Here is a 21587-nt window from a genome sequence, read left to right on the forward strand (position 1 = left end):
GAATGAATGGGGGTTAATGAGGGATAGCGGTATAATGATAATATGGCAGATATGAGGGGGCGGGTGGGATTAAGGTGGGGTCGTGGGGTGAGCTAGCGGTAACAATCAGCGAGTTCTGAGTGCAAAGCGGGAAGAGTCAAGGTGACCGCTTAATGTGGACCTGGCGGGCAGGTGGAGGGAGGAGGCGGCGTCAGGAACGCTTCAGATATCAACTTGACCACCGATGTTGCCCCTGGAGTTGAAGAGTCGAAGTCAACTCGGCGGGTTCATATCCCGCAGCGAGGCTAACCGCTACACCACTGCTCCCCAAAGACACAATGACAACTATCCCTACCACCGTGTAGCCTGTAACAGACTGTGGGGGCAAGAGCTGTTAGCGAGCACCTACGAAGGCCGGCACAGCACACGAGGGAGTGGGTGGCCAGCAACCACGCCCGACCTCCTTTGTCTCCCTAAGTGGGGATGTTTACACATCGCCACCAGGTACTCATTTGAGGCTGAGTCGACCTTAGGGGAGGCCCAGGGCCGGTTCAGATAAAATCGTCACCGATGTTGGGTTGGCTGCGAGCTGGAATAGAATCCGGGTCGCCAGGTTCATAGCGCATCACGCTAACCGCTGCCCCCACACACACAAATATTGGACAGGGCCGGATGACGGTTGTTGTGTTTCGTTTAGGCCTTCAGTGATCAATTTCCAACAGTTGGTTACTGCTGCCCCATGCCACCGCTACTACTGTGACCGTCACGCCGCTTGTTTCTCGTGCGTCAGTACTTCGTCAAAGCCGCTGGACAAGACATCGCATAACATATCACGCTTGACCAAGAGGGAGCCATATCCCTGGACTGTACCCAGCAGGCATCGGTCAGCCTCCCATTAGCATCCGTCCCAGATGAAAAATACATCTGGCGCAGCCAGGGCTGAATCAAGGTTCTTGTTGTTTTATACCTACGTGACTTTACCGAAAGAACCAAAGAGTATGGATTCCCGCAGTCACGAAAGCTTCAAATCAAGATTGGTCCTAGGCACTTGCGTTTCGTTTGGCCTTCAGTGATGACTTTCCAACAGTTGTCACTGCTACTACCGTCACTGTAAACTCGCTAAAGCCGATAAATCAAACGGGTCTCCGATCAACCATAGGACAACAAAAACCCCGCCTCGTCTTCCCTTGCCCTCGACTCTCCACTGAGAATGACATCGTCTGACAAAGCGCCGTCATAAGATATCATGGGATACCTTTTGACCCTTTCTGGCAATAAAACAACAGAGAGTTGTCTAGAGATGTTGAAACACCAAATAGAGTATACCTTTCGCAAGGAATCAAGTACTGCATTAAGCACACACATTACTTGTGAACATGCAAACAAACATTGTTCTGATGATATATACAGTAGAACCTCGGAGATCGAATGCACCAGAACTCGAACAAATCGGTGTTCAAACAATATTTCCGAACATTTTTTGCCCCGGAAGCTGAACGAAATTTGGAGGTCGAACGGGCAATCGCGACTTGAAAGAACCCACAGCCGAGACGCGTATGGCCAGCGTGCATGACACCACCTCCTCCTCATCACCTTCCACTCAAGCCATCAACTCTCCTTACTACAAGTAAAGTGAAGTTCAATGTTCATTTATTTCATTTATTCCATATATTTATTCCATTTATTTATTGTGTTTCTTGTTTTTTGTATGATTTTATGCATGTAATTACTGTAAACTTCTTGTAAAAATGCTTTACAATGAGAGATTTGTGTCTGGAACCAATTAATGTAATTTACATTCATTCTTATGGGGATAATTAATTCGGTGTTCGAACAAATCGGTGTTCGAATGGCCTTCTGGAACGAATTAAGTTCGATCTCCGGGGTACCACTGTAATGCAGTCTTTGAAACTGATTGGCCTATATCAGAGACAGCGGCAGCCTCCTTCAGGGCCCGAGTCTCACCAGCAGTGTCAGAACAGAGAACAACGCCAAAAGACGAACAGCTCAAGGACAATGCAGTTTAACACGTGTAGGCTTTCGTAACCAATATTATTAATAATAAACGTTTTTGGGTTAGATCGCGTTATTTATAAATGTGTCGTAACCCTCCACCACCCGACACGGCCAATCAGCAAAAAAGTATCACGTTGACAAAAGACAAGTATGATAATTGGTTTTTTACCCTTCTATCTGGCAACAAAACTGACACCTTTTTACAAGGAGTCATGTTTGCATAGACCGCAATACCTGCAGTCATAATACAAACAAAAGACATAACTCTGATAATGTGCACTGTCCTTGAAGTTGGTTGGTCCGCACCCGAGACAGCTTTCCTTAGAGCCTAGTCTCACATGGGTTGGACCAGATGACGCCAAAAGGCGCACAACTCAAAGACAATGCACCATCAGAGTATGAGAGCTCGGGGCAAGTATCTATACTATGGGAACCTCATTTGCCAGTAAAAATATGATAATTGGTTTTTTACCCTTCTATCTGGCAACAAAACTGACACCTTTTTACAAGGAGTCATGTTTGCATAGACCGCAATACCTGCAGTCATAATACAAACAAAAGACATAACTCTGATAATGAGACAGCTTTCCTTAGAGCCTAGGCTCTAAGGAAAGCTGTCTCGGGTGTGGACCAACCAACTTCAAGGACAGTGCACATTATCAGAGTTATGTCTTTTGTTTGTATTATGACTGCAGGTATTGCGGTCTATGCAAACATGACTCCTTGTAAAAAGGTGTCAGTTTTGTTGCCAGATAGAAGGGTAAAAAACCAATTATCATATTTTTACTGGCAAATGAGGTTCCCATAGTAAAAGACAAGTAGTTCACTGCTTTAGCCCACCGGTGTGTTGAAGAGTTAATCCACAACATTTACAATCAGAGCACGACGTTTCACAGGTAATTACATCCAGCATCATCGGGCGATTTGCCGATGTTGTGGATCCACTCTTCAACACACCGGTAGTAGGCCCTAGGCACAGTACCTACTACTGTGGCCTATTAGATAATACGTCCTTGGTGGATTGGGCGAGTGGGTCAGTGGGTGGGTGAATGAATGAGTGGGTGGGTGAATGAATGAGTGGGTGAATGAATGAGTGGGTGAATGAGTGGGTGAGTGAATGAGTGGGTGGGTGAATGAGTGAGTGGGTAGCTGGGTGATTGGGTGGGTGAATGAGTGGGTGGGTGAATGAGTGGGTGGGTAGCTGGGTGAGTGGGTGGGTGAATGAATGAGTGGGTGAATGAGTGGGTGAGTGAATGAGTGGGTGGGTGAATGAGTGAGTGGGTAGCTGGGTGATTGGGTGAGTGTGCAGGCCCTAGGCAGTGCCTACCACGGTGGCCTACTGGATAACACGGCCATGACTACTGGACATCTGTGAAAAAGCTTTGTAGCTCATCTGATTCCTCAAGTATAAATAAATACAGGCACTCTTTGACATACAAGATGGATGCGTTCCTGGAACAGCGCGCGTATCTCGAGATCGCCTTATGTCAAAAGCCATTTTCCCATAAGAAATAATGGTGAAGGAGGGGGGGTTTAGGGAATTCCACTCGCACTCGTAGACACAATCGCCTACATTATCCTAGCCGAAATCAATACAATACATGTACACACACACAATACTTAAAATTAGAAAATCACGTAAACTCTAATATACTTCCGATAAAAGAAAAATAAAGAAACACGGTATTACTTAAACTTACAGTATTCGTCACTACGCTTGATTTGCGTTGTTGACATCAAGGGAAAGAGGGCGGTTGTCCACGTGCGGCGCGATGCTGCACGGTGTAGTAGACTAAGTTACCACACTGGCTGCGGGCAATGCCACTGGAAACCTGTCAAACCCTGATCAATGCCCTACCTTATTACAGACCAATTCAGACCTTAATGGTCACCCCCGTGCCACATATAAATCTCAACGTTCATCATACAAAGTCCCATCATGTGGGAAGAAATGCAAACATTTTTTTTTTACTCAATTTCCCTGTACAAGAATACGGGTAAACCATATGGGTTGACCACGATGCCAGGCATGGTGGTATCACGATGCCAGGCATGGGGTGGACGCGTGTACGTCATATTCCGGGTGACGTTATTCCCCAAAATTGCCTCGCGAGTGTCAACAGAAAGGACCAAGGAACAAAGCGCGGCGTTATTCCATAAACGGGGTCCACAAATGTGCGTACTCCGATTCCGATATACACAACAGCCAACCGTTCACCCACTAAGTGGCCGTGACGTCACAACGGCGCTTGTGCCAGGCCAGGTGCACTTTGGGGCCCATTACATGAAGTGTGCGATGCTCGTTGACAGCGATATCACGGGACAGACCCTGCGGGTGCCATGGGGTTGACCGACTGAGATGGCTGGTCAGATGCGCCACCTGGTACCTCCCCTACTGTGCCAACTTGCAGTGTTTTAGCCGCCCGGCGCTCCGCTCGTTGTTGCGAGCGTCGCTCCGCTGTCCTGTTGTTATTGCTGGAGGGCAACTGCCTCCAACTGCCCAGTAGCGTCCTTCCTGGGCCTCCTTCATGGAGGCCGAACTTGACACCGCTGGTACCGTTCATCGGCAAGTCACCTCAACTCCACATCGTCTTGTACCGCATCAGCTCCATCTCTTCTCTAGCCTGTGCCGTGCCCATTTAGCACCCTGAATCCGGACAAACAGAAGCTGTCTGGGCATGCGGTGGCTGTGCATTGCTGGCTACATGACCCAGCCAACACAGCCTCGCCTGCCAGAGGAGCTCACTGATGGAACGGTGTACCAGCGCTTTCAAGGTCTGCAAAGTCCTCACACTGCACTCCAGTTCGGTTAAACCCAGGGTGGATCGTAGGTCGATACCAGCCTGAATGTTTCAAACCACGGGGAGATGTTCCTTTAGGAGGTCTCGCAACCATAGAGAAAAGAGCGCTTTACACCTGGTGAGAATAAAAACATAGTTTATAGTTGTTCTGAAAAAAAGCTACATAGCTCAGTGGGGCCTTACATCTGTTAAATAAAATAAAAAAACATGTTTATCGTTTGAAATACAAAGAAAAAGCTCATAGAGGTCTGGGGTAAGTAACCCAGTTCAGCCATTGCAGCTGCCACCCTGACCCATGTCCCATCAGGTTCTGGATCGACCTTTCAAACCTCCGCGGCAGATGGCTCATCATCAGCCCAGACACTCAAAAACGACACTAAGACCGCACCCCGCCCCCTGTATAGCCTCAAAATAACTGTTGTGGCAAGTGCTGGTTGCACACAAAAAGACCCACATACTCACATGTACCCACAGACTTGCATTAGGGACTCATAGACGACAACAAAGACCCACAGACTCACACAGACGCATAGATGCACACAGACGCATAGATGCACACAAACGCAGAGACTAACAGGCATATACAGAGACCTAGACACTCACACGGACCCACAGACTCACACAGACCCTACAACAACTGCCATTTGCCACTAGGTGGCAGTGACGTCACCACGGTGCTTGTGCCAGGCTATGTACACTTTAGGCCACGGGAAGTGTCGAACACCCGCTGACAGGAGGTCACGGGACAGCCCAGGTGCCAAGGGTTGATCGACTAAGATGACTGGCAGATGCACCACCAAATATGCTCCCTACTGTGCCAACTTGCTGTGTTTTAGCCGCCCGGCGCTCTGCGCATTGTTCTGAGCGTCGCTCCTCCGCCCTCCGTTGTTGCTGGAGGGCGACTGCCTCCAACTGCCAAGTAACATCCTTCACGAGCCTCCTCCACAGAGGCCGATCTTACACCGCTGGTGCCAGTCATCGGGAAGTACACTCAGCTCCATATCCTCTTGTACCACATCACTCCAACTCTTCTCTAGCCCGTGCCGCGCCCGTTTAGCCTCGTCTATCCGGTCAAACAAAAGCTATTTAGGAATGCGGGCAACAGGACGCAGCCAACGCAGCCTTGCCTGTCGGAGGAGCTCACCGATGAGACTTTGTCCAGATCTTTCAAGGATTTGTGATCTGCTCACACAATCCAGCCTGGCTAAACACAGAATGGATCGTAGGTAGGCCAGCCTAAATGCTTCTATCCGACGAAGATGTTCCAATAGCGAGGTCCACGTTTCGCAAGCAAAGAGAACGGAGGGCATGACCATGGCCGAGAAGATCTGAAGCTTCATGTGGAGTGACAGACCAGGTAGCTTCCACACAGCGTTATGCAGCCGATGAAAATATATTGCTGCCCGACTGATTTGGAGTGAGACCTCTGCTGTCAAACTGGTGCTGGTCATAAGCACACTGCCCAGGTATGGAAAACTCTCCACTCTCTCTACAACTGCCCCATCACCAATGGAGAGATGAGGGGTGGAGTGTTTGATAGCACAAAATACCCAGACAGGTGCTTAATTTTGGTGGGGCTGATGGTAAGCCCCCACCTGTTAGTGGCACGCTCCAGGTTCAGCAACAACGCCTCAAACTCCTTTTCAGAGTTAGCAGCAATTACCTGATTATCAGCATACATAACATGGTTGACCAATAGGGAGCCATCCTTTAACCACACCCGGGCATCGATCAGCTTCCTATTGTATTGGTTCCAGATGGAGATTCCTCCGGTACAGCCATAAAAGGCTTCACAAACTACGTGGTCAAAATGGATGTTAAATAATGTGGGAGCCAGAGGACATCCCTGTCGCACCCCATGATGAACAGGGAATGGCTCCGACTCCCGGCCATGTAGTTTTACTGGGGCCTGCCCAACATCCTGAAGCTCTTTAATGATATGAGCAGAGATGCAGGGACTCCGAAAGAACGAAGAACAACCCAGACCTCGGGCCTATTGATGGTATCATAGGCTTTGACCAGGTTAAAAAACCAGCGTGCCTGGCAAGGCGATGTTGAATAATCTTTGCCAGGACCTTTCCCGGCACACTGAGGAGAGAGATGTCCTTGTAGTTGTTACAGTCTGTGGTCCCCCTCTTGAAGGGTATCCTTCCATAGACTCACACAGACCCACAGACTCACACAGAGACCCACAGACTCTCACAAATCATTGTCTACCACAGATACCCACAGATGCATACAGAGACCCACAGACTCGCCGAGACTTTCCACGTATCATCCCTTCGAGACCTCCAGTGTATACCTATGTGGGTGATCAGTCACCTCGCAGTCACTCTTCTCTTGCTACTCAACGTTGGTTGCCTGCCGTTTCCCTGTGAATTTCTCAATGCCGATTTATCCCCTCCGACGTTGAGGACTTGGGTCTGACCATACACTTTGACCCAAGGCCGTAATTATAATATATAATGGGGGGACACATCCCCCCCCAATATTAAATATGCTCAAAATGTCTCCCCAAATATATTGCTATAAAAAATATTGCTATGCTATGTAAATAAAAAGAACAATTTGCTCAAACTTGGCCACAATATCTGGACTTGTCTTCATATAAATCAATGCATCGATTTTTGTTTATATGATTGTGGTTATGATTGTACTTTATCCATCCCTAATCTCTGCCATTACATACAATAAATCAAGAAATGTCAAAAAAAGCAAAAACGGAGCAATGCAATACAATACACTATTAGACATTATTGTAAAAACTAAATAAATATATTTTAGGCAGGAAATTCGTTTTCAAACTTAGATTTTTTTTTCTGGGTTGGGACCCCCAGACCCTCTGGAAGATTTGGTCCCCCCCAATATTGACTCCATGGCTACAGCCTTGCTTTGACCGCTTCACCCACCACCACCGCCACCAACACAACGCAAGATCTCACAACAACGCACCAACTCGCCCACTTATCCACTCACAACAAAGACAAAGACCCCCCCCCCACCCCTGATAGCCTTTAACAAACTGTCGGGGGCAAGTGCTGTTAGCGAGCGAGTAGCAGCAGCAGTGCCTATGTACTACACACACCACACATAGACAAAGCTACCCCAGGTAGCCTCTAGCAGGGCTGTCGGGACAAGTGATGTTAGCTAGCGAGTAGCAGCAGCAGTGTCTATGTACTACACACACCACACACAAAGCTCCCCCAGGTAGCCTCTAGCAGGGCTGTAGGGGCAAGTGCTGTTCGCAAGCACCTATTGAAGACTGGCACTGTGGCTACACGAGGGGGAGGGTGGCCAGCACCAACACGCCCGGCCGCCTTTGTCTCCTCGCCCTAGTTGCAAAGTTTAACTACTGCACACCACCACACCAGGTAACCCGTTTGAGGCCTAGGGGCAAGTGCAGGAAAGTGCCTTCATTCTCAATCTCGGCTCGTCTCTAATCATGTTACACACACACACAACAACAATCCCCATTCTCCACTAAGTGGCGGTGACGTCACCACAACGCTTGTGCCAGGCCATGTGCACCTTGAGGCCACGTGAAGTGTCGAATGCCCGCTGGCAGGTCACGGGGCAAACCCAGGTGCCACGGGTCGACTGAGATGACTGAGATGACTGGCTGATGCACCACCTGTTCCTCCTACTGTGCCAACTTGCTGCGCTTTAGCCACCCGGCGCTCCGCTCATTGTTGTGAGTGTCGCTCCTCTGCCCTCCGTTGTTGTTGGAGGGCGACTTCCTCCAACTGCCCAGTAGAGTCCTTCACGAGCCTCCTCGACAGAGGCCGATCTTGACACCGCTGGTACCAGTTCTCGGCAAGTCCACTCAGCTCCACGTCCTCCTGTACCACATCACTTCATCTCTCCGTTTAGCTCCCTCGGTCCGACCGAACAAAAGCTGTTTAGGCATGCGGTGGCTGGGCATGCGGGCTACATGACCCAGCCAACGCAACCTTGCCTGCTCGAGGAACTCACCGATGGGACTTTGCCCAGATCTTTCAAGGATTTGTGAGCTCCTCACACAATCCAGCCTGGTTAAACCCAGGATGGATCGTATGCAGGCCAGCCCAAATGCTTCTAACCGGCCAGCCTAAATGTTTCTAACCGGCAAAGATGCTCCATTTGGGGGGGTCCACGTTTTGCAAGCTGTAGAGAAGGGAGGGAATGACTGTGGCCGAGAAGACCTGAAGCTTCGTGCGCAGTGACAGACCAGGCAGCTTACACACAGCATTACGGAACCAATGAAAATATATTGCTGCTCGACTGATTAGGAGTGAGACCTCCGCTGCCAAACCAGAGACGGTCATGAGCACACTGCCCAGGTATGGGAAACTCTCCACAACTGCCCCATCACCGATTGGGAGTTGTGGGGGTGGAGTGTCCGATGGCACAAAATACCCAGGCAGGTGCTTCGTTTTGGTGGGGCTGATGGTAAGGCCCCACCTCTTAGTGGCACACTCCAGTTTCAGCAGAAGCGTCTCTAACTCCTCCTCTGAATGAGCAGCAATTACCAAATCATCGGCATACAAAACATGGTTGACCAATAGGGAGCCTTCCCTTGACGATCAGCCTCCCATTATATATGTACCAAATGGAAATTCCCCCGGTACAGCTATTGAAGGCTTCACGAACTACGTGGTCAAAATAGATATTAAATAATGTGGGAGCCAGAGGACATCCCTGTCACACCCCAAGGTGTACAGGGAATGGCTCCGACTCCCGGCCACGTAGTTTTACCCGGGCCCGCTCACCATCATGAAGGTCCTTAATGATCGTGAGCAGAGGGTCAAGGACAACCCAGAGCCCAGGCCTACTGATGGTATCATAGGCCTTGACCAGGTCAATAAAGCAAAGATGTAGGTCTTGTTGGAATTCCCTACACCTCTGCTGTAGCAGACGGACAGAAAATATGGCATCTGTGCAAGACCGCCCTTTCCTGAAACCGCATTGGGGCTCAACAATCCTCTCCTCAGCGTGCCTAGCAAGGCAATGTTAAATAATCCTTGCCAGGACCTTTCCCGGGACACTGAGGAGTGAGATGCCCCTGTAGTTGTTACAGTCCATGCGGTCCCCCTTCTTAAAGAGGGGAACCACCAGGACACCCTTCCAATCCTGCGGAACCCATCCAGTGGTCCAGACTGTTGTTATGTCATGTAGGGCAGTCTGTGCACAAACGCCACCCTCCCTCAGCATTTCGCTTGGGAGATCATCTCTGCCTGGTGCCTTTCCTGGCCTCAGACTCTGGATCGCCTTCAGTACTTCCTCAACAGATAGCACCTCAGACAGCCACTCACAGGGGGTGATTTCTTCTTCCAACATTTGAGGCACTGCAGCCTCAGCATGGTCATCCCCACTTTGTGCCACGATGTTTTTCTGGCTGAGGGATTTCCCCTCCCCCAGGACCTCACAGAAATGCTCAGCAAATCTGCAAATGTGTTCCTGGGGGTCGGAGATTGGATCACCGTTTTTTCCCCTAATGAGGTTAATAGGTGTGGCGCTGCAGGTTACTTTTTTGATGGAGTTAAATAGGGATTTGTGATCGTGGGCCACTGAGGCAGACTCCATCTCCCTCAGCAACCCACGACCACCACCCATCCATGCAGCGCCTCACGGCTCTCCGAACCTCCGAGCGAAGGCTGCGGTAAGCCTCCTCATTCTCTGACGTGGGATGCTGTAGGTGATTAGAGTGGGCCTGTCGCTTTTTCTCAACCATCCTGAACACATCCTCTGTCAGCCAGGGTCTCTGGGGAGGTCTGGAACACATACCCAAAGCAGCCATTGCAGCTGCATGAGTGACAGTCCTAAACCTCGCCCATTTACCTTCAATATCAGGAGTGGGGGACGATGCCAACCCCAGCCGCAAGCGATGATGAAATTCTCGCTTGCAACTTTCATCAGCTGAGACCAGGCCCACCTTAGGTTGGAATGGGGTCCTGGGTGTACACCCACCACCGGAGTGGAAGAATGGCAGGCGCATCTTACAGATGACTCGTCGATGGTCAGAGGGCAGATCAGCTCCACAGTTGGTCCTGGTGTCAAAAGGACATGGGCTCGCAACCGCTGATCCGTCACTATGTAGTCCAGCAGATGTTATTGCTTGGACCCGGCATGCATCCATGATGTTGTGTGGATGCGCCAATGCCGGAACAGGGTGTGGTAATTATAAGCCCATGGGCTGCACAAAAATCTAGCAGCCTCCTACCGTTGTTATTGAACTGATCTGGCCCATGCCTTCCAATTACTCCAGACCAGGTGCCAGCATCATGACCAACTCGGGCATTAAAGTCACCCAACAAGATGACTCTATCTCGAGGGGCCACTTTAGCTAGCACCTGTGACAGGAAGTCATAGAAGGCATCTGACTCATCGGCCTTGCCTGCATCCCTCCAAGGATGTTCGTCTTCGGTGGGGGCATAAGTAACCACAACCACCACTCCTCGCCTCCGGTTGATGGGAAGGTGAGCCCAAAGTTGCCTGGGGCTTACAGCTTCCCACACCTCACCACCACGCTCCCACTCCCCCTTCATTCTTTTGTTCAGAAGAAGAGCCACACCCTGTTGTTTGGCAATCTCCTGCCCCGAGTAGAGGACTGTCCACCTCTCATGGTGACAGGAGCCAGAGCCGGTCCACCTGAATGCCACAGAGATCCAGGCGGTACCGGTCCAGCTCCCAAAAGAGGAGCGGCAGCCTCTCCTCCGCAGTGAGCGTTCAAACATTCCACGTGGCCATCCGTAGTGGCGTGTCGTTGTTTCTGGAGGAGCCCTAAGGGTAAAGATTCAATCTCCTGGCTCCACCAGATGGGGTTTGGCCAGGAGACGTAATAAACGCCTGGCCCCCTGGGGCCTCCGGCACAAACTTATTAGTTAGATATTTTAGTCGTGGTTTAGTGGTAATTTATTGAAGGTGGAGGGGTTACCAGCCCCTCACACACATCCAGAGCCCCCATTTAGCCACTGTGGTGGTCACAGATGCCATGAGGGGAGATGCAAATCGGAATTGGCCCTCCCCCCCACAGCACTGTCCCCGACAGCATTGCCCGTCCGGCACCGCGAGGAGGTAGGGGGTTGTTTTTGCCAACACACACAGACACACACACAGACACTCACACACACAGACAAAGATCCCCCATATAGCCTTAACAGACTGTAGTGGCAAGTGCTGTTAGCGAGCACCGATGAAGGCCAGAACGGTACACGAGGGAGTGGGTGGCCAGCACCACGCCCGACGGCCTTTGTCTCCCTAGTGGCAATTTTTACACACTGCACCAGGTACTCATTTGAGGCTGAGTCGACCTAGGGGAGGCCCAGGACCGGTTCAGATAATCGTCACTGGTGTTGGCCGTGAGCGGGAATCAAACCCGTGTCGCCAGGTTCATAGCGCAGGGCGCTAACCGCTACAGCTCCCCACAGACACACACACTCACACACACACGCAGGGGTTGTGATGGTGGTGGTAACTGTGGTGGTGAAGATGGTGGTGACCTGGTGGTGGTGGTGGTGAAGACGGTGGTGGTGAAGATGAATATGGTGGTGGCGATTGTAGTGGTGGTGATGATCGTAGTGGTGGTGATGGTGGTGATGATGAAGATGGTGGTGATGACGATGGTGGTGGTGTTGACGGTAATGATGATGGTGGTGGTGGTGGTAGTGATGGTGGTGGTGGTGGTAGTAGTGATGATGATGGTGGTAGTAGTGATGATGATGGTGGTAGTAGTGATGATGATGGTGGTAGTAGTGATGATGATGGTGGTAGTAGTCATGATGATGGTGGTGGTAGTGGTGATGAAGATGGTGAAGATGGCGATGGTGGTGATGACGGTGGTGACGGTGGTGTTGATAATAATGATGGAGATGGTGGTGGTGAAGATGGTGGTGGTGAAGATGGTGGTGATGAAGATGGTGGTGGTGAAGATGGTGGTGGTGAAGATGGTGGTGGTGAAGATGGTGGTGGTGAAGATGAAGATGGTGAAGATGAAGATGGTGGTGGTGATAATGATGGCAATGATGTTGGTGGTGGTGGTTTGTTGTTGGTGTTGATGGTGGTGGTGATGGTGGTGGTGAAGATGGTGGTGAAGATGGTGGTGGTGATGGTGGTGGTGATGGTGGTGGTGAAGATGGTGGTGGTGATAATGAAGATGATGGTGGTGATGGTGATGATCGTGGTGACGATGATGGTGGTGACGATGATGATGATGATGTTGGTGACGATGATGGTGGTGACGATGGTGGTGACGATGATGATGGTGACGATGATGATAATGATAATAACGATGATGGTGGTGGTGGTGATGATAATGATGATTGTGGCGGTGGTGTTGATGATGATGGTAGTGATGGTGTTGATGATGATGATGGTGTTGATGATGGTGGTGGTTAAGAGGGTGGTGGTGATGATGTTGATGGTCGTGGTGATGATGTTGGTGGTCATGGTGATGATGGTGATGATGGTGGTGTTGTTGATGGTGGTGTTGTTGATGGTGGTGTTGTTGATGGTGGTGTTGTTGATGGTGGTGTTGTTGATGGTGGTGTTGTTGATGGTGGTGTTGTTGATGGTGGTGTTGTTGATGGTGGTGTTGTTGATGATGGTGGTGTTGTTGATGATGGTGATGGTGGTGCTGTTGATGGTGGTGGTGGTGATGGTGGTGCTGTTGATGGTGGTGATGGTGGTGCTGTTGATGGTGGTGGTGATGGTGGTGCTGTTGATGGTGGTGGTGATGGTGGTGCTGTTGATGGTGGTGGTGATGCTGTTGATGATGGTGGTGGTGGTGATGGTGGTGATGGTGGTGCTGTTGATGATGGTGGTCATGATGATGATGATGGTGGTCATGATGATGATGGTGGTCATGATGATGATGATGGCGGTCATGATGATGATGATGGCGGTCATGATGATGATGATGGCGGTGATGATGATGATGATGGCGGTGATGATGATGATGGCGGTGATGATGATGGTGGTGGTGGTGATGAAGGTGAAGATGGTGTGGTTGTTGATTGTGGTGATGATGGTGAAGATGATGGTGTTGTTGATTGTGGTGATGATGGTGAAGATGATGGTGATGATGACGTTAATGAGTTTGATGATGATGGTGAAGATGACGATACTGAAGATGATGGTGGTAATGTTGATGGTGATGATGATATTGGTGGTGATGTTAGTGTTGTTGATGGTGGTGATGATGGTGGTGGTTGTGATGTTGATGGTGATGGATGTAGCTGCTGCTGATGATGTAGCTGCTGCTGATGATGATATAGCCGATGATGATGTAGCTGATGATGATGTAGCCGATGATATGATGTAGCTGCTGCTGATGATGTAGCTGCTGCTGCTGATGATGTTGATTATGATTATGTTGATGATGTTGATTATGTTGATGATGTTGATGATTGATGATGATGTAGCTGATGATGATGATGTAGCTGATGATGATGTTGATGATTGATGCTGATGGAGCTGATGATATGATGTTCATGTTGATTATTGATGATGTAGCTGATGATGTTGATTGTTGATGATGTAGCTGATGTTGATTATTGATGATGTAGCTGATGATGTTGGTTATTGATGATGTAGCTGATGATGTTGATTATTGATGATGTAGCTGATGTTGATTATTGATGATGTAGCTGATGTTGATTATTGATGATGTAGCTGATGTTGATTATTGATGATGTAGCTGATGTTGATTATTGATGATGTAGCTGATGATGTTGATTATTGATGATGTAGCTGATGTTGATTATTGATGATGTAGCTGATGTTGATTATTGATGATGTAGCTGATGATGTTGATTATTGATGATGTAGCTGATGATGTTGATTATTGATGATGTAGCTGATGTTGATTCTTGATGATGTAGCTGATGTTGATTATTGATGATGTAGCTGATGTTGATTCTTGATGATGTAGCTGATGATGTTGATTATTGATGATGTAGCTGATGATGTTGATTATTGATGGTGTAGCTGATGATGTTGATTATTGATGATGTAGCTGATGTTGATTATGTAGCTGATGATGTTGATTATTGATGATGCAGCTGCTGATGTTGATTAATGATGATGTAGCTGATGATGCAGCTGCTGAACCTCACCGGGGGCCCCTCCGTCCGCGCTCGCTTCGCCTCGGGCTCCTCTCGATTCTCTCCCGACATCGCGGGTGGACACAGACGAGGTGAGAGAGAGAGATACGAGGTGAGAGAGACGAGGTGAGCGAGAGAGACGAGGTGAGATTGGGAGAGAGACGAGGTGAGATTGGGAGAGAGACGAGATAGTGATGGAGGTGAGAGACGACAGTGAGAGACAAAGGCGGCCGCGGCGAGATGAAAGGATTCTAGGGGAGACAAATGGGTTGTGGGGGATCGAGGGATGGAGGAGGAGAGAGGGGGAGGGGGGTGATACGCGGGAAGACAAAGACGGCCGAGGGGAGAGATCTTCACGCCCCGATGTCTCTCTGCTGCGTCTCGGCGTTTTCTCTCCACACCACAGAACCGGGTCTCTGGATCCGGGTCCTGCCTCATAAAGGGACCACTCCCAAATCCCTCCTCTTAAAGGGACACCGGCCCCAGAGTCCCGTCTCTTAAAGGGATGCCCCCAAAATCATCTCAAAGGGACCACTCCCAAATCCCTCCTCTTAAAGGGACACCGGCCCCAGAGTACCGCATCTTAAAGGGACCCCCCCAATCTTCGTCGAAGAGACCACTCCCCCATCCCGCCTCTTAAACGGACCCCCTAATGCCCTTAAATGGACCACTCCCCCATCCCTCCTCTTAAAGGGACACCGCCTCAGTCCAATCCTCTTAAAGGGAGACGCTCCCCATCGCTCTTCTTAAAGGGACCCCCTCCCTAATCATGTTAAAAGGACAACTCCCCTTACCCCACTCCACCCACTCTTAAAGGGACGTCTGCTCTTGAAGGGACCACTCCCCCATCCTTCATCTTAAAGGAACACCAACCGGGTCTCATCTCTTAAAGGGTCCCGGTCATTTCATAGCGTTATTATTTTAAAGGCGCCCCGTATCTTCTAAAATCTAAAGGGAAGCGATAATTTCCTGTCTTAAAGGGGCCAGGTCCTTCTCTTAAAGGGACCCGGTCCTTACCTCTCAAAGGCACCAGATCCTTCCCGAATGGGGATCCGGCCCCTCCCCATTAAAGGGACCCGGCCGTTTCTCTCTTAAAGGGTTACGCTACATTTGCATCTAATAAGGGGAGCCGGTTTCTTCTCTTAAAGGGTTCAAGCCAATTTTCTTAAAGGGATCCAATATATTCGCTTAAAGGATTCCAGTCCCTTTTAAAATGACCGGTATCTTTTCTTAAAGGGACTCGCTCCCTTCTCTTAAGGGGCCGTCCATAAATGACGTCACGCACCTGGGGGGGGGGGTCAGACATTTGTGACGATGTGTGACGATGTGTGACGAGGGGGGGGGGGGGGCTGAGAAATGTGACGTCACATCAAATTGCGCAACTTTAAATAAATATAGACAACTCGTTTTACTTAATAAAATAGACTTTTTAATAAATGTTTCTCCTACAACATCAGAGTGCAGCGGCACATTAAATACGCACTACAATCACAATAGTTTAAAGCGATTTGAGGCATGTTTTATTTTTGTTGGGGAGGGGGGGCAGAGCTTTGTGACGTCATATTTGAGGGGGGGTCTGACTTTTTGTGACGCCGTGTGACGAATGGCGGGAGGGGGTCAAAAATCGTCCAAAATCGCGTGACGTCATTTATGGACGACCACCTAAAATGACTCGGTATCTTCTCTTAAAGGAACTCGGTCCCTTCTCTTAAAGCGACACGACCAATTTTCTTAAAGGGACCCTGGTATTTACCTTTAGAGGGATCTGCTCCATCATCTTAAAGGGACCCGCTCCCCTTTCTTAAAGGGACACGCTCACTTCTCTTAAAGGCACCCGGTGTCTATTCTTGAAGGGATCCTGGACACGATCTTAAAGGGAAACGGTCCATCCTGTTAAAGGGACCTATCCGCCTTAAATGGGAGGCAGAAGTCTCCACGAATCTTGCTTCTTACTTCGGAAAGGGACACCGAGGTGCACTTGCCAGTCACAAAAACATTCAATGCAACGTTCGCCCCACGTTGGCCCGATGTTTAACGGGCTTAACGGTTATAGTTTTATTTATTTTATCAGGTAAGGTGAGCACCCCCCCCCCCCCCCCGCTGAGTCGCCATGTAGCGCTGTGGGTCTCTCTGTGTGAATTTCTGTGTGAGTCTTTGGGTCTCTGTGCGAGTCTGTGGGTTTTTATGTGAGTCTGTGGGTCTCCGTGTGCGTCTCTGTGTGAGTCTGTCGGTCTCTGTGTGATTCTCTGGATTCTCGGTGTGAGTCTGTGGTTCTCTGAGTCTGTGGGTCTCTGTTTGAGTTCGTGGGTCTTTGTGAGCCTGTGGGTCTCTGTGTGAGTCGGTGGGGATCTGCGTGGATGTGGGTCTCTGTGTGAGTCTGTGAGCCCCTCTGTGAGTCTGTCGGTCCCTGTGTGAGTCTCTGGGTCTCTATGTAAGTTTGTGTGTGAGTCTGGGTTTATTTGTGAGTCTGTGCGCACATGATGATAGTTACACTGAGAGACACACAGAGAGAGGAACACAGTGGACTAGAGAACACACGCAGGGTAGATACATACTAAACTATTTTTAGCTTACCAAGTCAGGGGCCACTGAGCTGCAATTTTTTTTCAGACAAGTGACCTGGCCATCACAAATGCTCGCTCAACGAAAATGGTTCATGGCGTGGAAAAGTATACCAGCCATATACTCTGACCACAGACCCATACAGAGTCGCATAGAGACTCATAGGGGCCGTCCATAAATGACATCACGCACCTAGGGGGGTGGGGGGGGAACCAGCCATTTGCGACGATGTGTGACGAGGGGGGGGGGGTGAGAAATGTGGCGTCACATCAAAATGCGCAACTTTAAATGAATGTAGACAACACGTTCTACTTAATTAAATCGACGTTTTAATAAAGGTTTTCTCCCACAACATCAGAGTGCAGTGCCACATTAAATATGCACTACAATGACAATAGTTTAAAGCGATTTGAAGGATCTTTTATATTTTTTTGTGGGGGGGGGGGGGGGGAAGATGTGTTACGTCATATTTGAGGGGGGGGTCTGACTTTTTGTGACGCCGTGTGACGAAGGTGGGGGGGGGGATCAAAAATCGTCCAAAATCGCGTGACGTAATTTATGGACGGCCCCATAGGTCCCCATACCTGCAGTCATAATACAAACAAAAGAACATAACTCTGATAATGTGCACTGTCCTTGAAGTTGATTGGTCCACACCCGAGACAGCTTTCCTTCGAGCCTAGTCTCATATGGGTTGGACCAGATGACGCCAAAAGGCGCACAACTCAAGGACAATGCACCATCAGAGTATGAGAGCTCGGGGCAAGCATCTACACTATGGGGACCTCATTTGCCAGTAAAAATATGATAATTGGTTCTTTACCCTTCTATCTGGCAACAAAACTGACACCTTTTTGCAAGGAGTCATGTTTGCATAGACCGCAATACCTGCAGTCATAATACAAACAAAAGAACATAACTCTGATAATGTGCACTGTCCTTGAAGTTGATTGGTCCACACCCGAGACAGCTTTCCTTCGAGCCTAGTCTCATATGGGTTGGACCAGATGACGCCAAAAGGCGCACAACTCAAGGACAATGCACCATCAGAGTATGAGAGCTCGGGGCAAGCATCTACACTATGGGGACCTCATTTGCCAGTAAAAATATGATAATTGGTTCTTTACCCTTCTATCTGGTAACAAAACTGACACCTTTTTGGCAAATGAGGTCCCCATAGTGTAGATGCTTGCCCCGAGCTCTCATACTCTGATGGTGCATTGTCCTTGAGTTGTGCGCCTTTTGGCGTCATCTGGTCCAACCCATATGAGACTAGGCTCGAAGGAAAGCTGTCTCGGGTGTGGACCAATCAACTTCAAGGACAGTGCACATTATCAGAGTTATGTTCTTTTGTTTGTATTATGACTGCAGGTATTGCGGTCTATGCAAACATGACTCCTTGCAAAAAGGTGTCAGTTTTGTTGCCAGATAGAAGGGTAAAGAACCAATTATCATATTTTTACTGGCAAATGAGGTCCCCATAGTGTAGATGCTTGCCCCGAGCTCTCATACTCTGATGGTGCATTGTCCTTGAGTTGTGCGCCTTTTGGCGTCATCTGGTCCAACCCATATGAGACTAGGCTCGAAGGAAAGCTGTCTCGGGTGTGGACCAATCAACTTCAAGGACAGTGCACATTATCAGAGTTATGTTCTTTTGTTTGTATTATGACTGCAGGTATTGCGGTCTATGCAAACATGACTCCTTGCAAAAAGGTGTCAGTTTTGTTGCCAGATAGAAGGGTAAAGAACCAATTATCATATTTTTACTGGCAAATGAGGTCCCCATAGTGTAGATGCTTGCCCCGAGCTCTCATACTCTGATGGTGCATTGTCCTTGAGTTGTGCGCCTTTTGGCGTCATCTGGTCCAACCCATATGAGACTAGGCTCGAAGGAAAGCTGTCTCGGGTGTGGACCAATCAACTTCAAGGACAGTGCACATTATCAGAGTTATGTTCTTTTGTTTGTATTATGACTGCAGGTATTGCGGTCTATGCAAACATGACTCCTTGCAAAAAGGTGTCAGTTTTGTTGCCAGATAGAAGGGTAAAGAACCAATTATCATATGTCGTGACGTTAATGGTGTCACTGTGGTGTGAGCGCTAGCCACTGTCACAAGAGTGCTACTGTGCGTCTGAAACCTCTCTCGGGGGGCAGAGTGAGTACGGCATGCGAGCGGGCCCTAGGGGCATAGTCCTGGTGACCGCCTGAGAGAGGGCACGTGACCAGGACAGGGTAGCGAAGGGGGCTTGAGGGACACGTGATGCTCGGTCGGGATCCCTTGGAAAAGATCCCGAAGGGGGCGTTGCCGAGGCTGGAGCGAGGCCACGTTCAGGAGCATAAAGGGGCAGTCCCGGGAGCATTCTTGGCTGTTTTCTGGAATCAGCCCTCGACGCTACGTCTCTGCAATCTTCGGTCTCCGCTCGGCATCGTGGGTCAGTCAGGATGTTACTGACGGACCCGGTTATGTAGTTACCCTGTTGGGGTCTAGTTGGCGTGTGCACATTTACGTAGCTAAACCTGTTAGGGCTGTGAAATAAACGTGTTGCCTCCAAATCAAGTGTGTGCCTCTGTGAAGAACACTACAACTGGAGTTATGTTTTTGTTTTTTGTTTGTTGCGGTTGCACCCGATTCAAGAGCCAAATGGCTCACAGGGTTATACCAAATAAAATAAACTGAAATTGAAACAGAATAGATAGGTGATAACCTAGCATGAAATAATGTTAACTAGGTGGAAACAACCCACCAAGTCGTATTCAGATGAGGAGGAGCACGACGGGGTGATTCCACAGACAGCCCCGGGAGTTGCAGTCCCGGAGATGGAGCGCGAAGATATTTTGCCGGCGAAGCAGGGAAAAAGCCCGGATCTCGCCGCGCCGTCGCTACTAGAGAGGGAGCGCCGATCGCGGAACGCGTGCATGAACGACCTTCTGGCCGCCGTGACAGCTCGGGCCGCCATTTTAAAGTAACACATTTTCTAGGGAAAATGTCGCTGAAGATCCTTGTGGATCAAGGCTGCATTGAGTTACCGTGGGGCCACCGAATGACGTTTTTGTCCTCCCCGACTCAGTTTCGCACAGCTAACACCTCGGTCCAAGCGCTGGCCAAACAAACTATTAAAATCCCCCTCGGTGCACAGATGCTTGTCCCCTTGTGTCTGCGGAAACAACTCGACTGGGAAACGACCGCGGGAGGGATGCTGTTAGTCCCCTCCAACAAGGCGGTTCGAGGTCAAACCTTAGTGTATGCGCAAACCTTAGTGGCAAACGACCAGCACCCATTTTTCCAGGTTTTGAACGTTGGTTCGGAGACGTCCGTCATACAAGCGGGTACTGTTTTGGCTCACGCGTCGGCCGCGTGTTGCGAGGGAGCAAACACTGAGACTGTGGGAGTTGCGGCGGCTGTGGGGCAAGGGGAGAAATGTGACGAGTCATGTATTGACGCACTCTGCTCCGAGAGCCCGGATTTATCCAAGGCACAGAGGTTCGAGTTGCGTGCACTTTTGACAGATTTTTCCAACGTTTTTAGTAAAAGCTAATACGATATTGGCTGCACGCCTCTGTTACATCACCACAATGATACGGTAAACGCCGCCCCCATTCGCCAAATCCCATACAGATTAAGTCCCAAGGAGAAAGACCACGTGCGCCACGCGGTTGATGGGATGTTGGCCGCTGACATTATTTCCCCATCAAACAGTCCGTGGGAGGCCCCCATTGTGCTTATGAAAAAGCAGGATGGGAGTCTGAGATGTTGCGTCGATTTCTGCACACTCAACAAAGTCTCCGTGGCTGACGCGTACCTGCTCCCATGGATGGATGACTCTTTGGACGCTTTGTCAGGGGCGCGTTTCTTCTCCACCCTTGATTTGTTGTCGGGGTTCTGGCATTTGCCCTTATGACGACAGTTCTAAACCTAAGACTGTGTTCCACACACACCAATGGTTCTTCAAATTTAACTGGCTCCCGATGGGTCTTCACTCGGCCCCTGCCACGTTCCAGAGGCTCATGGAGTTGGTGTTGGCGGGGCTCCAATGGGACGCATGTCTGATTTACCTCGATGATGTCATTGTTTTTGGCCGTACCTTCGAGAAACACCTGTAGAGGTTGCGTGTGTTTTTTCTAAAAAATGTGGACTGCGAAACTCAAATT

The 21587-nt window shown here is 49.4% G+C and overlaps 1 protein-coding gene across 1 annotated transcript in view; it reads right to left on the bottom strand.

Moving 5' to 3' along the window:
- LOC133339102 (RNA binding protein fox-1 homolog 3-like) overlaps nucleotides 1-15296 on the bottom strand; it is a 36147-nt gene extending 20851 nt beyond the window's left edge. Inside the window, exon 1 of the mRNA XM_061547221.1 lies at nucleotides 14888-15296. Within this exon, the coding sequence (XP_061403205.1) occupies nucleotides 14888-14947 (60 nt within the window). The 5' untranslated portion in view covers nucleotides 14948-15296. The remainder of the gene's footprint in view (nucleotides 1-14887) is intronic.
- Nucleotides 15297-21587: the final 6291 nt, after the last annotated feature.

This window comes from Lethenteron reissneri, unplaced genomic scaffold (genome assembly GCF_015708825.2).
Source record: "Lethenteron reissneri isolate LAM-NWPU_2019-01 unplaced genomic scaffold, ASM1570882v1 scaffold_1640, whole genome shotgun sequence".
Lineage (NCBI taxonomy): Eukaryota > Metazoa > Chordata > Hyperoartia > Petromyzontiformes > Petromyzontidae > Lethenteron > Lethenteron reissneri.